Genomic DNA, 24944 nt, shown 5'->3' with positions numbered 1-24944 from the left:
AGGAAATAAAAAACACTGACTGAAAAAAGCTTAAAAAATACCGTGTTAATTTCAGCAGTAAATTTATCACCTGAAGCACACTGTGATGCACAAGACTGAAACAAATCTTAACATCACAGCGGAAGTCAGGTTTTCTGAGCTGACTATGAAATGGGAACAAGACCACACTGTATTAAAAGACCTCTGTGTGAGAGTATCAGCCCCACCGTGGCAGCTCAGGTTTGCAGCAGCACAGGCACAGGTTACATAACTGGCAAGGACAGGACAAGAGCTGGTGTGGAAGCTGCATCCCACCCAAGACAAGTCACACACCTACGAGAATCAGGAATCACGTTCTGTTACCACACAGTCACTTTCTTATATTAGAATATCAAATAACAAATCTTACATCAGTACAGATGTAAAGCAGTCTAACTCATCTCCCATGCTCTTGAAATCCAAGTTTCATTTATTTTATGAAACTATCACATAAATAATTTATTCCATATCAGGTCACCTTGTTAATGTCAACTTTGTATTCTTCAGAATTACCTCCAATACACCTACGACAATTTTTTTAGGATCAGTTCATTGTACCTGAAGGCAATTTTTTGTTGATTCTGCTATGATGTATCACTTTCTTGAAGTTACTTAAAAAGTTTAACCTTAGTGCAACTCCTGAAATGCAGGGGGGAAGAAAAAAAAGATACATCTATAAGTTTTAAGTGGGAGAAGTACCAAAACAGCACTGTTTAAAGCAAGGTCAAGCTGGTGCAAGGAAATCAAACAAAATTCTCATTTTTGCAAAAGTAACTCATCTGATATTGGACACCAGAGTCAAAACTACAAGGGCAGCTTGCACCTGGTCATTCTTTATCCTGACTTGACCCTATTGCAAAGTTTTAAGAATAGATTTTAATGAGTAGCTTTTTAGAATGCTTCACTATTTGAGACTCTCAGCATTTGGAAATAGGCATCTTTACAGTTTCAAACTATTAGATGTTCTCAGAGAAAGCAAATAACAACACTTTCTCCAACACATTATGAACAAGGAAGGTCTCCCACAGCTGGTAGCCCAACATCCTGACAGCTTCTCATCTGCAGACAGCAATTGTAACAGCACTGCATTTTAGCAGTAATACTGGGAGGTGTGACACTAAACAAAAAATAATAAATCAGCAAAAAGGGAAAAGTGCAGTGTAATTAGATAGCTAACATGCACCAAACAGAAATCAGTCAGAAAAACGTAGATTTAAAAAAAAATTATTTTTAATAACAGACTCCAGGTGAGCTTAAGGCCCACAGAAGCTTTATTCCTCAGACTCTGCTACACAACACTTTGGGAAGGAGGTCCAAATTCAGGAGGAAAATCCCTTACACACCAAGCTGCTATCTCAGGAACAATCACAAGACTCTGACTCAGAATCAAGTGAAACAGAAAGGGGCCAGGGGACGATGATGGCACAGGACTCACATTCCTATCCAGACCCCTATAGTCACATACAATAGAAAAGGTTCAATAGGAAGCACGTCCTGGTAAGGGACCCTGGAGATCCCAGACTAGCACCTGCGCTCAACAACAGAGCTGTAGAAATGGAGATGAGCTCATGCTTTTCACTTTAAGATGGAAATCACCTCAGTGAACATTTCCCCCAGGTGACTTTAGAGGGGAAACCAACTCCGCACGCAGCCCTCTGAAACACACGCTCAGGGCACAGAAGATACCCGGTCCATATCTCTGGTAAGGGGCATCAGAAAGGGACCGATTACGCCTCGCTCACCGGCCCTCGGGCCCACATTGCCGGCCGCCTCCCAAGCAAGGCCCCAGCAGCTCCCAGGCACTCCTGGGCCAACGGCGATGACACGAAGGAGGCGACCACGGCAGAGCACCCCAAGCCGCGACTCCCCGCAGGCCCCGGCTCCGCGGGCGGCCCAGGCAAGCGGCGCCCTCCAGCCTCCAGCGCGCGGCGCGGTCCAGGCCGCAGCCTCCCACCACTAGCGATCGCCACCCTCGCCTCTCTGCCGCCGCGGGAGCAGCTGCAGGCGAAGCCGGGGCCCCGGTGGCTCCCGCAGAGGGCTGTCAGCGCCGCTCCGGGCCGGGCCCCCGCCCACTCGCCGGGCGAAGTGGGGAGGCCGAGGCCCGGCGGCAGGGGGAGGCCTACCCCACCCTACCCCACCCTCCCGCGGGCCCGGGGCGCCGCGGCAGGCGGAGGAAAGGGCCGAGCACCTACCAGGGAAGGAACACCGACAGCGACGCTCACCTGAGCCCCGGCGGGTCGGGCGCGGCGAGAGTCCGACCGCTCCTCGGCGGGGTTTGAAATCACTAACACCGCCCGCACCTCCCAGTGTCCCCGGCGCCCATTGGGAGGCGCAGGCCACGCCCCCTCCCGCACCTCCTCGCGTGATTGGCCCGTTTGAATGCGGCAGCTGTGACGTGCGCTCCGCGCGCTCCGGAGGCCGCCCCGGGCCCCGCGGGGAGAGCGCAGCGCGGCGGGCCGGGCCGGGCCGGGCCGGGCCGGGCCGGGCCGCACCGCACCGCACCGCACCGCACCGCACCGCGCCGCGCCGCGCCGGGCCGGCCCCCTCCTGCCCCACAGCCACCGGGGCGCGCCAGGAAAGGCGGCTGCCGCGCCCGCCCCGCGGTGCTGAGGGGAGATGCGGGCCCGGCCGCAGCCGCCGGGCCCCAGGTGCGGGTGTAAGGCCCGCAGTGCCTGGCCCCGGGGGCCAGAGGCGCTGGCGGCGGCCGGAGGCAGCCGCGCTGGGCCGCAGCACTCGACCCCGACACGGTTTCTGACAAGAGAAGGGAAGCAAAGGACCAAGAAGGGGAAGGGGGGGCGTGGCTGCCCTCAGGTTTCGGGAATGTCCCACTAGCGTGGAAGGGGCTTGCTCCGCTTCAGTACCTGTAACATGCTGAGTGACTTGGGAAGCAGCGAGTGTGTGTTCCTGGAGTTCAGTGTGTTTGTTTCTTCAGCTGAAGCAGGCAAAGGAAAAAGTCAAAGGGTAATAAGAAGACAAGGGACAATTAATCTCCCAATGCCATCTCTTCCCCACCAGCACTGCCGATTTTTTAAAAAAGTGATTATATTTTTGTATGACCTCAGTGAAATCACTTCCGCACTGTGATTCAGCTGAAACAAAGCTAAAATGTTGCAAACGCTTTTGGTGCTACTTTAATCAGAAAGGGACAAAATAGAGTTTGAGATTAGCACTAGAACTGCAGCGTCAGTTACATTCAGTTACTGAATGTTTCACTCATTGTTCAGCCTTTTGCAACATTTAAACCCTCGGTTATAAAAACCCGTAAAAGAATCTTGAACAAAACCCCTTACAGATAGAAAACCAGCTCTTCAGAGCTTTCTTTTCCACTGAGGATTAAGACTACTGAAGTCCTAATACTTACCAAAAAGAACATTCTCTTCTGCTATTGCCATGTTAAAATGCTAACAAAACGGGAAAAAGGCAAGGTGGGGGCAGGGTGAGAAATACTCTGTGTGCACAGGAATTTGCAAAAGTGCCCTAGATTCAAAGCCATAGTGACAGATGCAGATGTGTGACAGTCACATTATCAAAGGAATCCAGATCCATTCCTACCTTCTTGCTCTTCTCAATGCAAAGTTGAGGTTCAGTGCAAACAGGTCTGAGAGCTCCTCTTTCCAAGGAGAGTTCAAGTACATGCACGATTCACAACCAAAAGCCAGGCAAGAGTGGTTAAGAAAAGCTAAATTTATATTAAATTATCATCAACCCCTAAAATACTGAACACAGTGGTTAAATAACTCCAGAAAGTCCAATGTCTCCAGTGAGTAACGTTAAAACCATTACACAGGAACACATGGAAATCACTGACATTAGCTCGGGACAGACAGGAGAGAGGTTTGCTTTTTACATGGTAAATCAGTGCTCAAGAGATCATCCTCCAGCAGCCTTTCTACATTCTTAACATCCTAAGTGCAACGAGGGTCTTCACTTCCTCAGAATGGGGAACTATGATGCACCCCCTAGGCAGCATTTCACTGGGGCTGTCTCTAGGAAACAGAAACTAATCTCTGCCTCAGTTGTAGAGGAGAGGCTGTGGAGCATTTTTTTTGCTCCTTTTCACCACAAGCTTTTGAGGAAGGGAGCAGTTATGAATGGTTGTTAGGCTGGAGTGTGCAGGGTCCCTCCTAAGAAGCAGCAAAGACTATTTATTAAGGTGGAGATCACAAGAACCATGTGCTATCGAAAAGTATGACTGGGTTTTTCTTTCCATTCTGTACTTGCGACTCAGACAGTTATTATTTTTGACAGGCTGACTGAACCTCAAGTGACAGGTCTGGGCAGATGTTTCCCTTCACCCCTGTCCCACCTCAGGATTTTGGTGCACACTCAGGTAAGCAATTGGGGCAAGCCCCACCCCCCCCAACCCAAACCCAGAAAAACATTGCTCTCCTAGAAATCAGAGCCTTCCTCCCCAACCACCCACTCACTCCCAGCTCTGACCCAACATGCAATTTCTGTTCAAATCCATTCTTCTGCCTATGCTTGAGCCCTCTGCTCTTGCCGCTGCATGAGGCAACTGACACAGGCACAGGCCCTGTCAGGGACACACGCTCCTTTCTCAGTTGCCAGTCAAGTCCACGCCTCAATCCAAAAGTGCCTCTGTCCAACAAAAACAATGCTTCCTAGGCTGGAGTCAATCAAATAAATAATTAAATAAAGATCTAATTAAAATTAAAAAAAAAAAATCCCACTGGGGGTAGGGAACATTACAACAGGGAAATTTCCAAGCCTTAACTCCAGTTCATTTTCCACAGGAACAGACACCAGTCAGCCCAACAGTGCAGTTATGGACAGAGTTTCCAGCCATCTAGCCAGATCAAAGCTGAAACCTTTCCCTTACTGCAAAGCTACCTCTGCTGTAAAAAGTACAGCCAACTCACTGGCAACTGTTGTGTTTTTCAGGGGTAGCAGGACTGTAAGTATACGAACACAGTTAGAGAACAGTAGGATGGATTGCCTTTTTTTCTTTTTTTTTCTGTTTTTCTTTTTTTTTTTTTTTTTACCAGCTGGAAAAACATCAAATGGGAGATGCAACTCTAAGCCATACTCCTAGTGTATGCTTTGCTCTCTTTACACCACAGGTGGGAATGTACTTGACCTCTTTGCAGGAGACAAAGACGTTACAGAGCTTGCCATGAGATATTCTTCACTGGAAAGTTCTGCTTTCAAGTACCTGTCTTAACACTTGCTATTTTACCATGATAGTATCCATATGATTTGAAGGGTTAATGTGAATCTGATTTTTGAAGATACATCAAGAGACATTTTCTCTTTTTCCCCTCTGAACAGAAGACAAGGGAATATAAAAAGGTGGCAATAGTCCTTGGGAGCAAGCAAGCCCCAGCTCCAGATGCTGCTGGGGTGTAACTGCAAGGGTAAGATTACACCCTCTAGAGGGTAAAGGCCTTGGAGGCCAGAGAACAACTGAAGCTCATGCAGCTGATGGGAAAAATGACTTTGCAATGAGAGCTATTTAGTGGTAATAGAAGAGCTTAAAGTGCAATTCTATCTGATAAACAACTATTTTTAAATGGCCCTTACAGTTCCCTGATTATTGTCTCCTAATCTAGGTCACATGGGCTTGGCCTAGTAATAAAGCAATTTTAAACTGTCAGCATCAAACATTCCCCTGGGAAAGACTCGACCTAGGAATTCTCTTTTCCCTCATTAAGGTCATCAAAGGTCCTAGGACCAAGAGAATTAGGACCTTGCAGAATTGGGACTGGTGAGGACTTAGCAAATTTTTTCTTTTTTTATATATCAGTTATGCAAAGACAAGAGCAGAAATTTAGGTCTTGCCAAGATCCATTTTCTCCCATTAGCTCCGTAGCACTAATAACAACACTGTTCTCTTCTTCCCTCAAGTACAGCACTCTGACTCCAGTACCCATAGGGAGCAGTTCTGAAAGGATCATTTGCTGAGTCTTGTTTTTCCAGAGTAGAAACATATTGTAACAGGAAAGGGGAGAACAGGAGCAGTGTCCACTGCCAGCAACAGACACAGTACTCCAATCTGAGCATTCCTTGAAGTTTTTACAAGTGGATGGGAGAGTAAGCAGTGATGCTCTCATGAAGCAAGCCACAGCAGCTGTGGTTACCCTCTTTATGCCTTTAAAAGGTTACTTGATTCTGTGTCAGTGTTTCCTTGAGCTCCAAAGTATACCCCATCTATTCCAAGACCTCTGTCAAGTCAGAGACCCCTCAACACAAAGCCTCAAAGAGTGCTGCTAGTGCTGGAATAAGTAGGGGAACTTCTGTGACCAGGAGTTAGCAATGAGGCAGCTCTGCTCTCTTCATGGGCATTGACCGTGAGCACAGGACTTGCAAGTTGCCAGAGAACACAGAATCTGAACCAGATTCAGGCCAGAGGAGTCACTGCAAAAGTTAATGTGGCAGCTTTCAGGAAAAGGGGACATATAAATAAACCACAGACAGTGAAAATAAGCCAAAAGGGTCTCTGGGTTCCAACCCACCCATCCTCCCTCTCCAACCACAACAGCACAGCTGCCCAAGCTCCTTGCTGAAAGGCAGTCACAGTCTCTGGGCCCCTCACAAGAGAGGCTGGTCTCTGTGCCCTTCCTTGCCTAGCAGGCAGAGTCCCGACTGTTTTGTGCAGAGTAGAGGCTGGGGAGGGTACAAGCATTTCCAAAGTCGTGTACTTTAGACCTCGCTTTCTGTGGAGGGCTTGCGTTGGTGTTTCCAGCCTGTGTCTGGGAGTGAGCCACACCGTTCAGGAGTGGCTGCTGCTGTGTTCACACTGCTGCATTCAGACTGTTCTTCCTGTAGCAGCTGCTCAGTTTCGGTGTCATCCAGTGAACCAGAACTAGCCTGGATAGAGACCGTGTCTGTCTTCATGCAGACATGGTCTCGGAGAATCCCGCCTCGGGAGCTCCGAATCTGCTTAAGGTCATCCCACTCGGAATCATCGCTGGATAAAAGGCATATCCCCTCCACAATCTTGATCTTCTCCTTGGTGTAGCTGTGGTCAGGACCAGTCTAGGAAATAGACAGATGAATGAAAAAAAGCCACAACACATCTATGGAAATATTTGGAAAAGAGCAAAGCAGAGCTGGAATGTGGACAGTGAAGCAGACAGAAGGCCACTGGCTTTGACTATCACAATGCCAGAACCCATTCTAAGTTTCCCTCACTTCTTCACCACACCCAGATGAATCCTCGCTGCAAAAGCTCTCATTCCAAACTCCAGGAGCCTTCAAATCATGGAAGGGGAATGAGGATGAGCTGGCTTTTCTAATTCAACTGTACATAATCACTGACAGCCAGGAGGAAGAGAAACACTGAGTGTAAAAAGGAAGGAAAAAACCCAACAAAATGGAAAGCAGGAACAGCCAAAAGACTTCATGGTTAAAGCAGGCAGCAGATCAAGTCTAGGCCTGTGTTATCTTTATATCTGAGTAATTATAGATTTGCCTCTCAGGAAAGCACAGCTGGAATACGACTGTTGAAGTTTCACAGTAATACAGGGGAAGGAGATTATAGGGAAACAATGGAAATGAACAGAGGCTAAAGGGACCACAGTGAGATTTAAAAAGTGAAATCTGTTTAACTTGGTTTGCTGACAAATAAGGACCATTAGAACATCTGCTTTATCCCTGATGACACAGTGGAGGGGGTGAGGAAATACACATCTGGATATATCTAGGAGCAGCAGAATTAAGAGAAAAGTGGAAGGGATTTATATTACCAGATAAATAATCCTGGCTTATCTGTAGTAGGTAAGGCTAAAATGGCTGGAAAGTATCTACTGGACAGGACCTTTGAAAAACAAAGCCAAGGAAAGCTCTCCTCTCTCTGCAAAAGTCTTGCTGTGATACCTGCTAGAGGAACTAAGTGATCTAACACATTAACATAAGTAGTCCTACAGAAATTATGTTTTCCAAATCTCACATACTGAGTATGAGTAGCCAAAGCCAAGACCAAAGAATCTGCCATAGAAAATTACCCACACTTTCTCAACAGACTGGTTTAAGGACATAAAAGCAGGGGAAAAAACAAACAAGAAAGAGCAGTTAGTATGGGACAGTGTTTGAGCCACACAACAAAGCTAGAGTGAGGGAGGCAGGATCAAACACACAGGGCAGTGATACCTGACATGAGGATGTGAACGGAAATCAGAAGAGGGAAGACGAGAAGCTATCTGAGTGATAAGAAAGCTTCTGAGGAGAAAACAGAGGAGAAACTAAGTGCTGCAAGATATCTTTTTAAACCTTCTCCATCTTGTGCACACAGTGCAGACCTCTCCTTTAAAATGCTCCATTTAAAAAGGGTTCCAGTTCTCTCCCTATCCCATTCCTTCCAGGCAGTGCCTTCTGGACAGAACAGCCAGGAGCCAGGTTCCTCTTACCAAGCCCCTTTCTGGCTGCCTGGTTCCCTTGGTAACTGTCCAAAGCAATCTTGGTGCATCAGGCACTAATCAGGACTGTGTCCAGAGAAGACAATTCCCTTTGACTTCTGCACTTTGAGGGCCAGCACTAAATGCAAATGAAATACAAGACACTGTGGGAGTGGGGAAAAAGCAGAGCACTAAAGACAGGTCTAATTCACTTCAGCTCACTGGGGAAGTGCTGCTGGTTGATCTCCATGGGAGTCTGAGCAATTCACAAAATCGTCAAGGTTGAAAAAGACCTCTAAGATCACCACATCCAATTGTCAACCCCTGCCCCTCCCCATCTCTACCCCACCCCCCCAAAAAAATAGCCCACTAGAGCATATCCTGAAGTGCCTCATGTAGGCGATTTTTAAATACCTCCAGGGATGTTGACTCCACCACACCTCCCTCAGCAGCCCGCTCCAGCACCTGACCACTCTTTCAGTAAAGAAATTCTTCCTAACATCTAGTCTAAACTTCCCCTGGCACAACTTCAGGCCATTTCCTGTAGCCCTATTGCTATTTACTTGAGAGAAGAGGCCAACATCCACCTCCCTACAACTTCCTTTCAGAGCAGTGAGGTTTCCCCTCAGCCTCTCCTTCTCCAAACCAAACAATCCAAATTTGCTCAACCTCTTCTCATAGGACTTGTTCTCCAGCCCCTTCACCAGTTTTGTTGCCCTTCTCTGATCTATGTCCTAGAAGTATATGCTGACAAGTTGCAACAATTCACATACTAAGGCTTGTAATGATCAACAGCAGCTTGAGCTGGGTTTCCCATGTCTTTAGTAGCAGCTCTTACCTCTTTCTTATAGCACAACTGGTTGTACATGGTTGGTTTGGGAATGGCTTCAATCTTCACCTCCTGGGTAGATGTCCGATATGAGGGATTACTGTAGGTTAGGTTCCCCAAGCCAGGGTCCGTGAACTTAGACTTACTATGCCTAGAGGGAGAGAACTGTCAGAAAAGCCACTGGGCCCTACTACCAGGGTGCTTGGTGAGCAGAAAGCCCCAGCAATCTTCACTGTTCCTCAAAGAGAGTGAACAGTGTCTTCACCCGGGTCTTCAGCTACCAGTGCAACAAGGCACTCCCATGACCACATAAGCTAGACTGTCCATAAGCTCTCTGCAGAAAATTTAGCCAATAAGGCTTCAAATACTAGAGTTGCATGCTTGACACTTCACAGAATCTTAGGGGTTGGAAGGGACCTCAAAGATCATCTAGTCCAACTCCCCTGCCAGAGCAGGGTCACCTAGAGCACATCACACAGGAACGTGTCCAGGCAGGTTTTGAATGTCTCCAGCAAAGGAGACTCCACAACCTCTCCACGCAGCCTGTTCCAGTGCTCTGTCACTCTCACAGCAGTTTTTTCTGACGTTTACGTGGAACCTCCTATGTTCCAGTTTGCACCCATTGCCCCTTGTCCTATCACTGGACATCACTAAAAAAAGCCTGCCTCCATCCTCCTGACACTTGTCCTTAGCTTATTTGTAAACATTGATGAGGTCACCCCTCAGTCTCCTCTTGTCCAAGCTAGAGACCCAGCTCCCTCAGCCTTTCCTCATAATGTTCCACTCCATCATTTTTGTGGCTCTGCACTGGACTCTTTCAAGCAGCTCCCTGTCCTTCTGGAACTGAGGGGCCCAGAACTGGACACAATATTCCAGATGCAATATCACTTTGAAGGCACAGGACTCAAACCTTGCAAATAAAATCATCAAACACTGCTTCCAATGGAGAACAAAAGGGATTGTAAGTGACAATAAAGAAAGGTTAAGTGCTTTCAGGAGCTATCTTCTCCTACAACCCTAGATTTTACACCTGACCAGGACTGGGTGGAAAAGATCACTTACCTATATATAATTAAAGCAGCAATAAGCAGCAAAATAAACAAGATGCTGAGAAGACCTCCAATAATGTAGCTGACATGCAGTCCTTCCCCTGAAAGTGAACAACAAGGGTAATTTATGCACTCTCCTTAACTTCCACTGATAATACTGACTTGGGTGTAATGCCCAATACAGAGGTTTCACACAGCTAAACACAAAGGCACTGGTGAAGAGGAGTATCATTAATGGGAAGAACACAATGGATGGGGTATGGGATGGAAGAAAACAGAACTATTCTTCAGACCAAAGTGTCATTTGGAAAAGTCTAATGAATGTGTATGACTAAGGCTAATCTTTAAGACACACTTTGTTCTTCCCAGAGGGCATTTGAGTAATTCAGGTTTGAGTTTCAGAAATTTGAGTTTCAAACACTATGAACTGGAAGGGTTTGGGCACTTCTGGAAGAACAACTCTGGTGGAGGAAAGTTAAAGAAAAGGAACTCACCCATGGTTGCCAACACTGCCTCGTTGGAACGGGTACACAAGCCTCGCCTAGCATCTTTGTCAGAGCAACTGAATGACAGAAGAACAGTTAGTTACTCAAAGTAGTATCAACAGTATCAAAGGTATCAAAAAACAGGATGGGACAAGTCAGCACTGATATCCTTTCCATTTTCAGTTGAACAAAAGGAGCCTTCTTTTCTCTTCTTCAGTATCCTTTTGTATCCAGAGGAGAGAAGAATACATATCTATATCTATATCTATGGGGGGAGGGTGTGTCTGTGCAGATAGCAATTATAGGTCTGCAATATGTTTATATCTGAGTGATTTTAGATTCATCTCGTGGGTACCTAGATGCATACATGCATCTATCAGAACACAAAATTTAGCATTGGTGCTGAATCAAAAATCAGAACATCCCACAATCAGCACAAAGATCTTTGTCCAATACATCATACTCAACAAGTGCAAATCTTGCCTTCTAAATAACCCAGCCATATGCATAGTGGAACCTGTTTTTTTGCTGGGCAGTTGGAATAGCAGGCTGTAGGGAATTAGCAGAAAGAAGTCTCTTAACTGCCTGCATTGTAACTTAAATGCTAGAGTTGCAAAGGCACTGATCTGTCCCAAATAAGCTGTCCCCTTGTGCCTAGAGTAGAACCACTTCCTTAGATGTCTGGGTGTGGTCTGAGATGTTGCAGTGAATTAAACAGCCTCTTTTGGCTAGGGAGAGGTACATTCAGATTATGTAAACCAGAGGGGGCTAGCACGTTGCACCTTGCACAAGCTGTGACTTTCACACCCCAATTCCAAGAGAACAAGAGAACTTACTTTCCTTCCACCGTTTCCAAAGATGTAAGAGGTTTGGTTGTTGAGGCACCTACTCTGCCAGGTGATGTCTGACTTCCCTCACTTACACTGGTGGGTGCAGGACCAGGAGGCACCACACCAGGAACTAGAAAAGCAGAGAAAAGTAATCAGGACCTCAACTTTGTAGGACAGATGAACAAGCCTGGTAAGCTACAGAGAGTATCTGAAATGGCCTATAAGAGCAGCTTTTCCATCCAGACCCCAGTCTGACAACACAAAGGACAGAACAAGGCTCTATTGCCAACAACTGCCTCACTTCCAGGATACGACTCTGCACGAGTTTTTATGCACTTGAGAGCTTCAGATGCTCTGGTTGCCATTGCAGAGGCTCACTTATGGAAGCTATTGCTCAAGTGATACTCAGTAAACTCACTAGTAGAACAGGGTCGCCCATCTGGTTCATCTGGACACGCACAGACGAAGTCAGAAGCCCTGGCAAAGCAGAGGTGAGTGCAGCCTCCATTGTTCACTCCACAAGCATTAGTACCTGGAAGAAATAAGCAGTTTTCTACATATGTTGCAGGTGACCAGGTAGGAGCTCAGAGCAACAACCTTTTTTCCTGCTCAGCCAGTGATACTTCCTAGAAACCCAGCAAGTTACTATGCTCTGGCACATGCTATTCATCTGACTACTAAGAAAGTGATTACAATAACCAGACACTGGTAGGATTAGCACAGTCGTGAAAGGAAGGCACTGGGAAACATTAGACAGGAGACCAGTAAACACAGATGTAAAGATTAAAAAACAAAAAGCTCAACATTCTGATTCAACAAAGTGTCAGATGAGCAACACAGAAAGTGACATGTGTTAATCAAAGCTGTAATAGAACACTCTTAAGATGTACTTGACCAAAACGCCACAGGCAGACAAGGAATGTGCCCAGGGAAGAGGCATTAACAGTTTGAGTATAAGGAAGGATGCCAACCTTCCTTGACATCTACAGTAGCACTGTAGCTCCAGATTTCTTTTTGTCTAAAATTAGCATCAGCCTGAATCAAAGTCCTCCTATTTACCTGTCTGTCTCTGAGGGGAAACCACAATAATATCCATCAGTCCTTCAACATTGGCTAGAACTGTTTCTTTGTTCCGCCCAGAGTATTTGTCCACCCTCTGGATAGATTTGGTTTGCCAGTCAGTCCAGTATATCCATCTATCCTGCTGCTCAGGGAGAAGAAAAATCACGTCCATTAGAATGTTTAGCCATATGGACAAAAAATACCCATAAAAAGCACATCCCGGTGGCAGAAGGCCCCAGACAAAGGCCTTTTCAACCCCTTTCCCTCTTATCATAAAAATTGTGACTGTCTACACCTCACAGGAGTTCAGAAAAAACTTGCTTTGTTAGCTCCACAGAAGAGTTAAGTACTATCCCCTCAGCCATCTTGATTTCCCCAGACTACAATACTTCTCTGCCCCAAGCTCCATTTTCCAAACTCATCAAGACACCAGGGAGAACAGTGGCAGCAGGATAATCTTCTTACCTGTGTCAGAGCAAAGGGATGTGACACGTGGCTGACCAACACTTGCCGTAGCTTCCCATTGAGATCACAACTCTCTATGCGATCAAGATGTGCATCCACCCAATATATCCTGGAGGAACAGGGAAAGAGGTGAGCTTCCATCTATACAATCCCTCTTGACTACCTAGTCGTTCACAAGCCAAGATGGATCAGACAAAAAAAATCAAGCCTAAACCCACAATGTGACTCCAATAAACCAAGCTACCAAGCTAAGAAGAATAAAAAAAAAAGTCATTACATCCATTAACACTATGCAAGTATAAGGAAACCTTTCACTGACCTCCTGGTGTCATAATCCAAAGTCAGTCCATTTGGCCATCCTAGGTCAGTATTAATCAGGATTTTACGTTCAGAGCCATCCAAGTTTGCCCGTTCAATTTTAGCAATGTGACCCCAATCTGTCCAGAAGAGGTACCTGAAGAGATAAAAGACAAGTGCGAGAAGAAAAGAACATTTCATTTAGTCCAATGAAAGTTTTAGCTACGAATTAAACTGCCAGATTCTTCATGTTCAAAACAGATCATGTGGTCTGCAGCTTGCTTCTCCCAGCTATCTGCCCAACCTTCAAATTCAGTCTGCCTGACTACATCTCTCACTTGAGCCAGCCTTGCTGATACCTACAGATTCACATGGCACATCTCTTCTTCCTCCCACAATCTTCTCTTCCAATCTGTCTCTGCACAGCCCTTCTCCCTGCCCCACCAATATCCCACACCTACCCCTTCTTGGGAAAGACAGCAATGGCTCGGGGCTCATCCAGGCTGTTATTGATCAGCACTTTCCTGGAGCTTCCATCCAGTCTTGCTACTTCTATGGTATTGCGTCCTGTGTCTGTCCAGTAGAGGTTCCTGGCAACCCAGTCCACTGCCAAGCCATCTGTCGTCTTCAGACCCTGACCAATAACAGTTTCCATGTTGCTGCCATTCAGATCAGACCGCCTGAATGGAAATAAATGACAAATGGCAGTGAGGAATGGGTAGATCCCAGAAAGCCTTCACATCTTCACGTGCGATTCCCATCAACCAGAGAGCTCCTTCACACTGCTACTCCCTTAATACTTTTTTCCCCACAGTCTTCAGCAGGTCAAACACACCTTCAGCATTTAGTTCAGTGATACACATGTGCACTAAAGACAAGGTTTTAGCAGTGGTGTACTGCCAGCATCTCACTCTCCCTGACTTACTGGCACACTCCACAGCTCACTGTGGCACAACCTGCACAAGTAGCTTGGTGAGCTGGGCCCTGGCCAAGCAGATGACTGGCACCCACCTGATGACATCAAGAAATACATCTGTGTAGTAAATCTTGCCATCCACACTATCATAGTCTAGAGAAATGACGTTGTTCAGCTCAGGGACAGGTATGTGCACATCTGTGTGGTCACTGGTGTCCAGTGAGATACGGCGGATGGAAGCACGGCTAGAGAAAAGTAGGTACGTCTCTGGCGAAGAGTCACACGTCTGCTCATCTCTCTTCAGCTGGATGCCAGTGGGGCAGGCACAGGAGAAGCCAGTTGGGTGAGGCAAGCAAAGGTGGGAGCAGCCACCATTACGAACTCCACATTTATTGAAGCCTTTAGAAACAGGGAAAGTATAAAGGATCAGTGTGATCCCACAGACCAAAGCTTTATTTTAAAGGCTACACACATGCACAACTTGCTAGCAGCTGAGTTCATCCTTACCATCCCAACCTGGCTGGGGATCTACAGCCCTTCATACAGAGACTTCCTCCCTTCCCTCCAAGATTTGTGGTGGGTACGAGCATGGTTGGGTAAGGACAACAGGAAGGCACAGAATAAGGAGAAGCACTAAGCAAAATCTTGATCAGCATTCCTTGCTAATCATAGTTTTCCCATGGAGAGAGCAACAGCCAAATGCTGATAGACTCACACAGCTGCAGTTTAGCTTTCTTATTGCTTCAAATGGTAATGTGGACAGAAAGAGCCAACCCTGTGGGGAAGCAGTGTGACAATGCACCAGAGGCCAGGCTGACAAAGAAGCTTCTGTTTCAACTTAGCTGCACACAGTGGCAAGTAAACAAAGGCATCAGAGAAACCTCCTAAAAGTGCCTGACATATTAGGGTCATATCTTTCTTTGTTTTCTTTGTTTTTGTTTTTTTTTTTAATGAAAAATCACAACAACCAGCACAGATTTACTAGGAGGGGATAAGCCGAGAAGACAGACACAGGGATTGGGAAGAAGACAACAGAGATACGATGACTAGTTTTAGTTAGCTTTCAGTTACATTGTAAAGTTCCAATGTCAAGTCTGATGTTCTGCTGTTAGTACCCACAGGGTAAGCACAGAGTTTTCTGCAGAAGTACATATTGAGGAAATTTCAGCAAAACAAAGCAACAACTCCCACTGAAGAGCAAGGAGGCAAGAGGAGCTCATATATCCAGAGCATAATATAAGGAATGTGATTCTGGCACAGGACAGTTGGAGAGCAGGATGTATTAAGGGCAACTGAAGAAGCAGAGATTTTGTAGAGCAAAGTGGCAGAAAGGAAGATGAAGCCTGCAATGACTGGGGAAAAAATGACTAGAACTTGAAGTAAGGTTTTAGCAAGTAGCTCAAGAGGAATTAGTGCCTTTTGGAGTTAAAAAAGGGAAATTGTCCAGTGCCAGTAGACTCTGGTGAAGCCTAATAGGGCATGACTCATTCAGACCTCTGAAGAAAGTGGCTCTGCTGTGTGTGAGAATGAGGTTGCCAGTGCAATCCAGTGAAGCAAACGGGTCAAAATGTATGCAGTAATAAAGAAACACCAGACCGAGGGAGCTGGGTAAACAGAGAGAACTGCAAAAAGAGTTAAGAGTGAAGAAGAAAAGAAAAGCTGAGAAGCCACTCTATCACTCATGCTTCACCACAAAGGATTCATCTTAATGGCAGCTCTGAAGGGCAGCCTAGCAACTCACCCAGGGGCCGTGCCCTATCAACAGCTTGAATGTCCATGAGGCCAGGCAGGTTGGCCCTCACCAAGATGACATTGGCACCAGTGTCCTTGTCAGCCCTGTGAATGCTGCGAGTTTGCCAGTCAGTCCAGTAGATGTAAGAGTCCAGTAAAGTGAGGCCGTAGGGGTGCTGCACCGGGGACAGCAGGGTGCGGCGGTTAGCACCATTGAGATCTGCAGCCTCAATCCGCTGAAGGAAGAAGTAAACATCAGCCTCATATCCAAAACATCGATCCTCTTGCCAGCAATTACCATATCAAGCGGGAAACAGAGCATAAGCAAGTGACCTTACCCAAGTCCACCCTCCTCCCCATGGCCCATACTCTCAGAAAAGCTTATGTCCCCCTTGCTCTTTCAAGAGCTTGCTCAACAGCTTTAAAACAGTCTCCAGGCTACCAAAGCCAATGACAAGCAATGCTGAAGAACAGAATCGAACCTCAGTGTGTGCATCGGCCCAGAGCAGCTGGGACCCAGCCTTATCCACTGCCAGTCCATTAGGCCAGCCCAGGTTGTTGCTGATCAACACCACACGTCCAGAGCCATCCATCCCAGAGCGTTCCAGCTTGGCATTCTCACCCCAGTCTGTCCAGTACATATACCTGGTGAAAAGTCAACAAGTATTACACAAACAGAGGTCAGGAGTTCTGTTCTAATCCCTAGATAGCCTCCTGACAACACTAACCCCATCTCATGGTATAAAGCTATCGCCCGAGGGCTGTCCAGGTTCTGCCAGACCAAGACTTTCCTCATGGAGCCATCGAGGTTGCCCACTTCAATCCTGTTTGTTCCTGTATCTGTCCAATATATCTTCCTGCCAATAGCATCCACAGCCAGCCCATCTGTAGTCATCAGACCTAAGAAAACAGAAAGGTGTATTGGTCACTGTTGATCTTCCCAGCTTAGTCAGGAACTTTTGGTATTCCCCTTGTGCACCTCACCAGCCCTTGCTTTAGGCTTTGCTTGCCCCTCCACTGAAAATTTAAAGATTATTCTACCAGGGTATCAGAGAATCTCTTTTTTCATGCTGCATGGAGGAAAGAGTCTCCCAGGCCAAAATCTCTCTTACCTGTAGTGATGATGTCCTCAAATCGTGAGCCATCAAGGGCAGCCCGGCTGATTTTCCGTAGGGTGCTGTCTGACCAGTAAACCTTTCCTGGGTGGAAGCAAAAAGAGAAAGTTTAAAAAATCCCACAACAAAATCAAACCAAAACCAACCCCAACAACCAAACAGCAAAATCCTTTAAAAACAGGTCCAAGTCTCTGACTATCAGCTACACCATTCAAAACAGATCTGACTGCATAGGAATAACAGCAGCACAAGACTGTTTAGCTAGAGAGATGAAACAGTACAAATTATCTTGTTCCAATCCTCCTCAAAATACGTAGAAGCACTGGCACTCTAACCTTTACACGAGGCCAGAGAATATGTGATACATGATCAGTTAGTAGTGCAGAGACCCACAATTGATTTCTGAAAATGTCCCAGAGGACAGCAATAAGATCATTGACCTTACTGTACAACAGTGGGTTTACATCCAGCACAGTATCAGATATTTAGCATACATGCACAGCCAAAGTCTCAGCTCTAATGCTGTAAAAGATGTCAGCAGGAGGAAAGCTTTCTTAAATCCAAAATGCACAGGAACCTCACTAAATTTAGCAGGCTGCTTTTTCCAGCAGCTTGAGCTTCCCAGTTTTCCCATAAGGACATTCCTTTCCTAATTGGAAAGGAGTATTTGCAGCACATACTAGAAAAAAAACACCTCACCCAAATTCAAAACCTACAGTAAAATCTGCACTTGGGTCTTTACTCAAGACATTTAAATACAAAGTCTCTTGTTGCCTTTAATACAGACAGTCAGATACACTGAGAAGTTCAGACCTTCACGAGGATCCACTCCAATTGCAATGGTGTTCTTCATGGTGACATTGACTGAGACGACAACATCTGCAAAGTAGGGAATATCCAGAGAGACCATCCGGATGTCAGTCCTTCTGGCAAAGATCAGAAAGCTGGTCATTCCTGCAGAGAGTTGAAAATTCACTGATATCAGCAAGGAACAAGTTCAATCAACTGCAGGCATAATTTATTGAACATTCTGGAGGTGTCATCCACTTCAGTAGAAAAGGGGAAGCCTCAAGCAGATCTCGGCTTATGGGGAATCCAAGTACAAAAGCTTAAGTGAGCATTATTGGATGTTTCTTTACATCCAAGTTGAGAAGGAGTACACTCATAGAAGAGTTACTTCTACTAATATGTGTGGGAAATGGGAATTAGGAGCCAGTTTTTTCCTGCTAAAGAGAAAAAGTGGATGCACCGTGGCCTGAAGCCATGCACAGTCCTCAAAAAGAGGGTTCATGAAAGGAGTGTGTACAGACCTATTAAAGAAAATAGCACCTTGTAGTTAAAAAAAAATCTACCTCAAGATTAGGGCAAAAATATGGGAAAAAATGTGGTTTAGCTGCCCATCATATTTTCAAGAAAAATCTCTTCTGCATCAATCCAATTATCAGTAAGTTTCTTCAGGGTAATCCCCACTTGAATTGAAGGTACAGGCATCAAACAGTTTTTTTAAAGGGTAAAGCAGAAAACCATATAAAAGCAAACTTTGTTTTCTAGCAAGGCAGGAGCAAAATGTAGCTGTGATACAGAACAGCAACATGGACCCTACAAAGAGGACTCACCAGGGGAGCAAGTCTTGCCATCAGATTGCAGGTTGATTCCAGTGGGACAGGTACAGCTGTAACCTTTGGGAAGTGGTGCCAAAAGGCACAGGTGACTGCAGCCTCCGTTGTTAACTCCACACGCTGTTTGTACTATAGGAAAGAGGATGAGAAATCCTTAAGTCAATAAGACAGGCAAAAAAAAAAAAGGGGGGTGCAATGGCTATAGAAATGCATTCCAGAATGCCATTAAACAAGCCAAGAGTTACTCTCATGCTCTCATATTCCACCCAGAGACTTAAGGCATTGAGGACTGACAGACGGGTCAGCTCCTTACAGGACAGCTGTGCCACATACCAGAGCCTGAGCAAGCTCTCAGCTCAGTGTGGCTTGGGGTGAGCTCTGTACCTGGTGGCCTGTGTCGGTGGAAAACATGAATATCCATAAGATTCTCCAGATTGTCCTGCAGTGTTTCCCGAGCCTGTCCAGTCCTTCTATCTGCGCTCTGGATGCTTTTGGCCTGCCAGTCTGTCCAGTAGATTCTCTCACCATAAAGAGTAAGTCCAAAGGGGTGAGGCAGATTGCTCCCAATCAGCACCTGGTTGGATTACCCCCAATCCCCCCCAAAAACATTACTAAGAAGTCACTAAGGGGAAGAAGGCTTTCCTTGCCCCCTCTCAACATCATAATGTACAGTGACAGCAAAAGGAGAGTGATGGGGCAACACTAGCCCTCAAAAGGAGGTTCCCTCTCACACAGTTTGGAAGAGAAAGGGAGCTCTTCTCTCCCAGTTAAAGTAGCTCAGCATGTCTTGATTTGGATATTTCACTTTCAACTGGAATGAGAGGCAGGTGTATTCAGCACTCTAGGACTTACACGTCAAGCTCCCTGACTCCCTCCTCAAAGATAGCTTCCTTACCTTCCTGTTGCTTCCATCCAGACTGGCATACTCAATGGTCTTCATGCCTGCATCTGCCCAGTACAGCCGCTGTGACTCGTAGTCAATGGCCAAGCCATTAGGCCATGTCAGGTTGGAGGAAATGATCACCAAGCGGTTTGAGGCATCCATACCAGCACGCTCAATTTTTGGGCTAGCTCCCCAGTCAGTCCAGTACATGAACCTGAACACAAGCCCAGACAGAAGTGAATACCCGCACTCCTTCACTACCACTATGGTCAGGCAGTGTTACAGAGGAGCAAGACAGCCGGGTGCCTTCAGGCCCCAGCAGGAAGCAGCATTAGACTAATATTGTACTCATGTCCAGCATTGGGTTCCTAAGATAACACTCCAATTTGTATACCTTCTACTGCTCGTGGGCTGGTGTAATTACAACATGGAGAAAAAGTTAAAGACAATTGTTCCAAGCCTAAAAATTAACCAGTTATTTACCAGTCTCCACCACTGGTCTTTATACTTTTGCTGCATGGATGTTCCAGTAATTCACTCAAAGAAAGTATAGCACACTTATTCAAGATCTGCAACACTCCTAAAGCAATGGCTGGCAAGCTTTTTCCTATCCACTCTATCTCCAGTCTTAGGATTCAAGAGCAAAATCCATTATTTAAACATTTTTTTTCTGTTACTCAGATTTGCTTTCCATAGCACAGCTGGTCCCTCACACATGTGCCACTAATGTTACAGCCTGTAGGAGATCAACAGTAATTGACTCAAGAAGATCCTTTTCACTGAACTCTAGTTCAGAGAGCTTGAATACAATCTCAACACAGATGTGAAACTACGAAATAGAAAAGATCTAGATGGCCTCACTATTGGCGCTTTTTGTACCGCATCTTTAGCTATTATGGGATAAACAAATGAAAACACCTGCCAGCTTCTGCCAGCTCTACAGCACAACAGGCAATTATCCCTGCTTATCTTGTTCCACTAGCATCCAAAATCAGGTCTCTAATTTCAGTCTTTGGCAGGATGTAGAACAGTGGCACCAGAGAGAAAGACAATTGCACAAAACCAAAGAACCCAGATATTGTTAGAAATGCAAGAATTGCCATGTCATGCCAGAAGAAAGAATCTCTCACCCTCCAACAGGGTCCACCACGATATCTCTAGGTCTGTCTAGGTTCTCCCAGACTAGAACAGTTCTCATGGTCCCATCTGTGTTGGAGACCTCTATCCGATCTGTTCCTACAAAAATCAAGAGACAGAGTAAGAGAGAGATCAAAGACCTCTGAAATCCCAAGAGCCAAGGCAAAAAACATCCATACAACAACACATTCTTTCCCTCCATCCATCTCTGTTCATAGCTGGAAAATAGGTAAGAAACGTGGCTCAAAGCATCACATGAGATGAAACTCCATTTTTTGCTAGACAGAAACAGACAAATTTACACTGAGACAGATAGAACTACCCACCTACCCAGCTGTTTTTCAGTTTTCATGACTAAATAGGAAGACAGAAGCCTAGGTAAAGCAGAGGATCCCAGTACCTGCATCAGTCCAGTATAGCTTGTTGGTGACCCAATCAATTGCCAGTCCAGCTGGACTTTCCAAGCTGGTGTCCACCACAACCTAAATAAAAAGAAAAAAAACCTTAGTGAGATTAGACTTTAGGGAAAAAGCACTTGTCCAATTCACTATCCATTCACAATCAGCATTAACTTTCAAAAGGCAAAAGCTCAAGCTGAGCTACACCATACAAGAGAGAACAGTAAGGATTTAAATTTCAAAAAAAGCCTTACATCTGGAGAAACATCTATTTATCATGTCCGTTCAAAGTGCAACTACAAACCTGGAACTCTGTTCCCCTTTTTTATGGCAACATTAGCCTAAGAATGTGTGCAAAAAGCATTTCAAAGGACTGTGGCTTTTCTTCCAACTGTAGCACATAACAGAGGATTTAATACTTCTTCCTTTTGGATGTTAGGGCTACAACAAAGGTACTGACCACAGCTTACAAATCAACAAGCTTTGTGTCCCAATTCAAGGCTTTCCATACAAGCAGGAACATACACTGAACTTGTGTATCCAGTGTTCAGTGATCTCATAGCTCTTCTGTGCCAGAACTAGGCAAAATAATAATAAGTCCAGCTCCTTAGAAGGCCAGTGTATCCCAGTGGCTTCAAATCTGGTATTCAAAGATTCTCCTGGCTAGACAACCTCCACACATAGTTAACATTGTACCTCTTGGCTTGATCCATCCCATTTTGCTCGGCTGATCGAATCGGTGCTAACATCTGTCCAGTAGACATAGTCATCCTTTGAGTCCCAGTCCAGAGCCACAGCGCTACGGACATCAGCAAGGGGGATGACATCATCTGACAGGTCATCTGTGTCAAAGCTGATCCGACGGATGTCCATCCTTCGGGCAAAAAGCAGGAACTTGTCAAGACCTGATCAAAGGTCGAAAGGTCTTCTTTTAATTTCTCTAAGTTCAACAACACAGTGATAGACATACACAATTCCCTGCTATATCCAACCTTAACCACTTACATAATCTCTCACTGGCAGGTCATAGCCCAGGACCTTAATGGTAGCAAAATACCACTGAGGGGGATGGGTAGGCAAGGGGGAGCAGAGTAGTAGGAGTTGTCTCCTGGGGCTAACCTATGCTGGGGGAACAAAGCCAACCATACTCTTCAAAGAATGGCACAGACCTCCCTCCAAATCAAGTAGCTATTTGAGAATAGCTCTTGAGAATCTAGGAGACAGTTGGCCTAGTTCTTCTACATGGTTGCAAACCCAGAGAAGCTTTGGCAATTAAGAGGACTGAACTCACTGACTCAACTCCTATGGGAGTTTTACAGAAACAATCAGCTGTGACAGGTAGCATGGAACCAACAGCAGGCCTGAAATAAGGACCCAAGGATGGAGTTTCTCTGTATCCCCACCCATCAAGCCTAGCAAGCACAACAGGAATGCAGGACAGTGGAATGCATCAAAAAGGTGAAGCATCCTCTAGCAGGGCCCTTAATACCACTAACTCGGTCCATCCAGCTGCATCTCCTTGGAAGGAACTGCTGCTGCTTACTCCCATTACCAACCCTCTGCCGCCCACTGAGCATCTGAGCATGCAGGCTGTGGTCCCACCTCACTTACTCTGGGCACAGGCATGGCTGCTGGTCTTGCGGAAGCCGGTGGGGCAGGCACAGGTGTAATCCTTGCTGCTCGGCAGGCAGAGGTGAGTACAGCCCCCATTGTTGGCCCCACAACGGTTTCTCCCTGCTCAAGTAGCCAAAGACAAAAACAACCACGCATAAAGCAAAAAGTAAAGGAAAGAGAAAAAACACCAGCTGAGGTGTCAAAACTCACATGGATAAGATAACTTGTCTACCCTGAAGTTGATTGAGAATAAGGAAATGTACAAACTAAAGCACTAACTCCATTTATAGGGCCCAATTTAAAATTAAACATTTAAATCAATCCACTTCTAGAGCAGATTATGGCAATTGAAGAGATATAAGGAAGGTGTCAGTCATTATTAGTGCCCACTTAGGATTTTTTGCCCCTCTCGAAAAGTTCTTTGCCTAAATAAACCTCAAGCATTTCCTACTGAAAAGGCTCCGCTCCCACATGTCAGCAGGGGGAGCTGCGGTAACACCAAACACGAGGTTACGGGGCTGAGACCTCAACTGAACTGCTCTGGATGGAGGGATTAGATGTGTCAGTACGCTGGCTTCACGCTTGCCATCTCCCTGCTTTACAGCGTGGTGGGTGGCAGAAGGTCTTCTAGCGGCTCAAATGGGTTCTACCCTCTCTGCAGTTACCTGCTGGCTGGCGCTGAGGATGCAGTGTGTGGATGTCCATAGGGAAGTGGAGTTTGTTGCGGATTATCTCCTGGTTCTTGCCTGTGAATTTGTTGGCACTGTTGATGCTCTTGGTGTGCCAGTCTGTCCAGTACAAACTGTCCTCAAACACAGTGATAGCAAATGGATGTGGGAGGCCTGTAATATACATCCAATACGGGGATATAATCAGGGACAACAGGACTCAGGCTAGCAGGGAGACAATGGAAAGCTCTGCCTGTTGCCCCTTGGACCTTGCCACAGTCAAACTGCTCAAATCCACCTTACACTAATGTAACAGACAATTGCTCTTTCTTGTCCACTGAAGACTGAGTAGCAAACTCCATCTCTTGCAGCCGGCAGAATTTATCCCACAATGAAAGGCGACAAGCACAGAACCAAGAGCCAGTGGCTCTGAAACTCAGAGTAGCACTGTGCTACTCCATTTATTACAGAGAGCACTCCCTGTGTGTAGGCCTGTTACTTACCTTGGCTAATAACAGCCTTCCTGTTCCGCCCATCGAGGTCAGCCCTCTCAATGACATGATGTTTGGCATCCACCCAGTACATTCGATGTCCTGCATAGTCAATGGTCAGTCCATTGGGCCAGAAGAGGTGTGTATCCGCAATGATGCGCCGATTAGAGCCATCCATGTTGGAATACTCAATGCGGGGAGTGTTGCCCCAGTCAGTCCAGTAGATAGTGCTGGACAAAGGAGGAAGAGAAAAGCTAGGAAACTCATGTCCCACTTAATCCTCCCAGCACCACACCCTATCAGGACAAAACAGTATCTATTGGTCCTGTGCCTTAGAGCACAAGACTGGGTCACAGCCATGAAAGCAAGTGACAACCTACATATAGCACATTCACCAGCACATTCAGGCTGGTGAAACCTGAAGGGCCCAGAACAGGAAGATTAAGGCTCTGAAAGCTCCCAGCATTGCCAGTGTCCCCATATTGGCAGTACCAAATGAAGGCTTGAACCCAGAGGCAGCCTTTGTGACCAAGGATGGGGTTTTTAATGTTTGCCTGGAAGCAGTCGCATGGAGGGCTCACTGGGGTCCTATGTTTTCACTCACCCCTCCATAGGATGTAGGGCAATTGCTCGAGGCTTCTCCAGATTCTGCCACAAAAGCACTTTCCTGTGAGTGCCATCCAAGTTTGCTACTTCAATTCGAGACGTCCCAGAGTCTGTCCAGTATAATTTGTCATGGATCCAGTCAATAGCAAGTCCACCTATCTCCAGGGAAGAATTAAGCATGGAATCAACCCAGGAGCAGGATCTGCTCAGAAAAATAGTTCCCTTTCCCTGTCTGTCTCACAAGAGGCCTAATTCAGTCCTGCTGCCTCTTTCCCCATCAGCCAAGTTCAAGGGGGACACTGATCTCACACCCATTCCACCCAACCTATCCCGATTGCTCAGGAAGATGCACTCTATCTTGACTGCCAGATACTCAC

The 24944-nt window shown here is 46.1% G+C and overlaps 2 protein-coding genes across 6 annotated transcripts in view; both read right to left on the bottom strand.

Annotated features, from left to right (window-relative positions):
- CKAP5 (cytoskeleton associated protein 5) overlaps positions 1 to 2327 on the bottom strand; it is a 55965-nt gene extending 53638 nt beyond the window's left edge. For 2 of the 3 annotated variants that reach the window (XM_051621046.1, XM_051621049.1), the window contains exon 1: positions 2241 to 2327. The gene's annotated coding sequence lies outside the window, so the exon portion shown is untranslated. Of the gene's footprint in view, positions 1 to 2210 lie in introns of all 3 variants that reach the window. The other variant, XM_051621047.1, reaches the window with a different exon arrangement.
- A 1360-nt stretch (positions 2328 to 3687) lies between these two features.
- LRP4 (LDL receptor related protein 4) overlaps positions 3688 to 24944 on the bottom strand; it is an 84027-nt gene continuing 62770 nt past the window's right edge. The window contains exons 13-39 of one of the 3 annotated variants that reach the window (XM_051621072.1): positions 24566 to 24722; positions 23974 to 24191; positions 23468 to 23644; positions 22800 to 22925; positions 21885 to 22093; positions 21191 to 21272; positions 20784 to 20889; positions 19666 to 19867; positions 19155 to 19344; positions 18768 to 18899; positions 17965 to 18105; positions 17149 to 17235; positions 16765 to 16936; positions 16519 to 16681; positions 16047 to 16272; positions 14401 to 14704; positions 13851 to 14069; positions 13412 to 13546; positions 13093 to 13201; positions 12625 to 12769; positions 11984 to 12097; positions 11572 to 11695; positions 10745 to 10812; positions 10264 to 10351; positions 9211 to 9352; positions 8128 to 8196; positions 6970 to 7014 (exon numbers count right to left, since the gene is read on the bottom strand). In XM_051621072.1, coding sequence (XP_051477032.1) covers positions 8152 to 8196; positions 9211 to 9352; positions 10264 to 10351; positions 10745 to 10812; positions 11572 to 11695; positions 11984 to 12097; positions 12625 to 12769; positions 13093 to 13201; positions 13412 to 13546; positions 13851 to 14069; positions 14401 to 14704; positions 16047 to 16272; positions 16519 to 16681; positions 16765 to 16936; positions 17149 to 17235; positions 17965 to 18105; positions 18768 to 18899; positions 19155 to 19344; positions 19666 to 19867; positions 20784 to 20889; positions 21191 to 21272; positions 21885 to 22093; positions 22800 to 22925; positions 23468 to 23644; positions 23974 to 24191; positions 24566 to 24722 — 3881 coding nt within the window. In that variant the 3' untranslated portion in view covers positions 6970 to 7014; positions 8128 to 8151. Of the gene's footprint in view, positions 7015 to 8127; positions 8197 to 9210; positions 9353 to 10263; positions 10352 to 10744; positions 10813 to 11571; positions 11696 to 11983; positions 12098 to 12624; positions 12770 to 13092; positions 13202 to 13411; positions 13547 to 13850; positions 14070 to 14400; positions 14705 to 16046; positions 16273 to 16518; positions 16682 to 16764; positions 16937 to 17148; positions 17236 to 17964; positions 18106 to 18767; positions 18900 to 19154; positions 19345 to 19665; positions 19868 to 20783; positions 20890 to 21190; positions 21273 to 21884; positions 22094 to 22799; positions 22926 to 23467; positions 23645 to 23973; positions 24192 to 24565; positions 24723 to 24944 lie in introns of all 3 variants that reach the window. The other 2 variants (XM_051621070.1, XM_051621071.1) reach the window with 2 other exon arrangements.

This window comes from Apus apus, chromosome 5 (assembly GCF_020740795.1).
Source record: "Apus apus isolate bApuApu2 chromosome 5, bApuApu2.pri.cur, whole genome shotgun sequence".
NCBI classification, from domain to species: Eukaryota; Metazoa; Chordata; class Aves; order Apodiformes; family Apodidae; genus Apus; species Apus apus.
The sequence above is the reverse complement of the archived record's forward strand: the minus strand, read 5'-3'. Positions and strand labels throughout refer to the sequence as shown.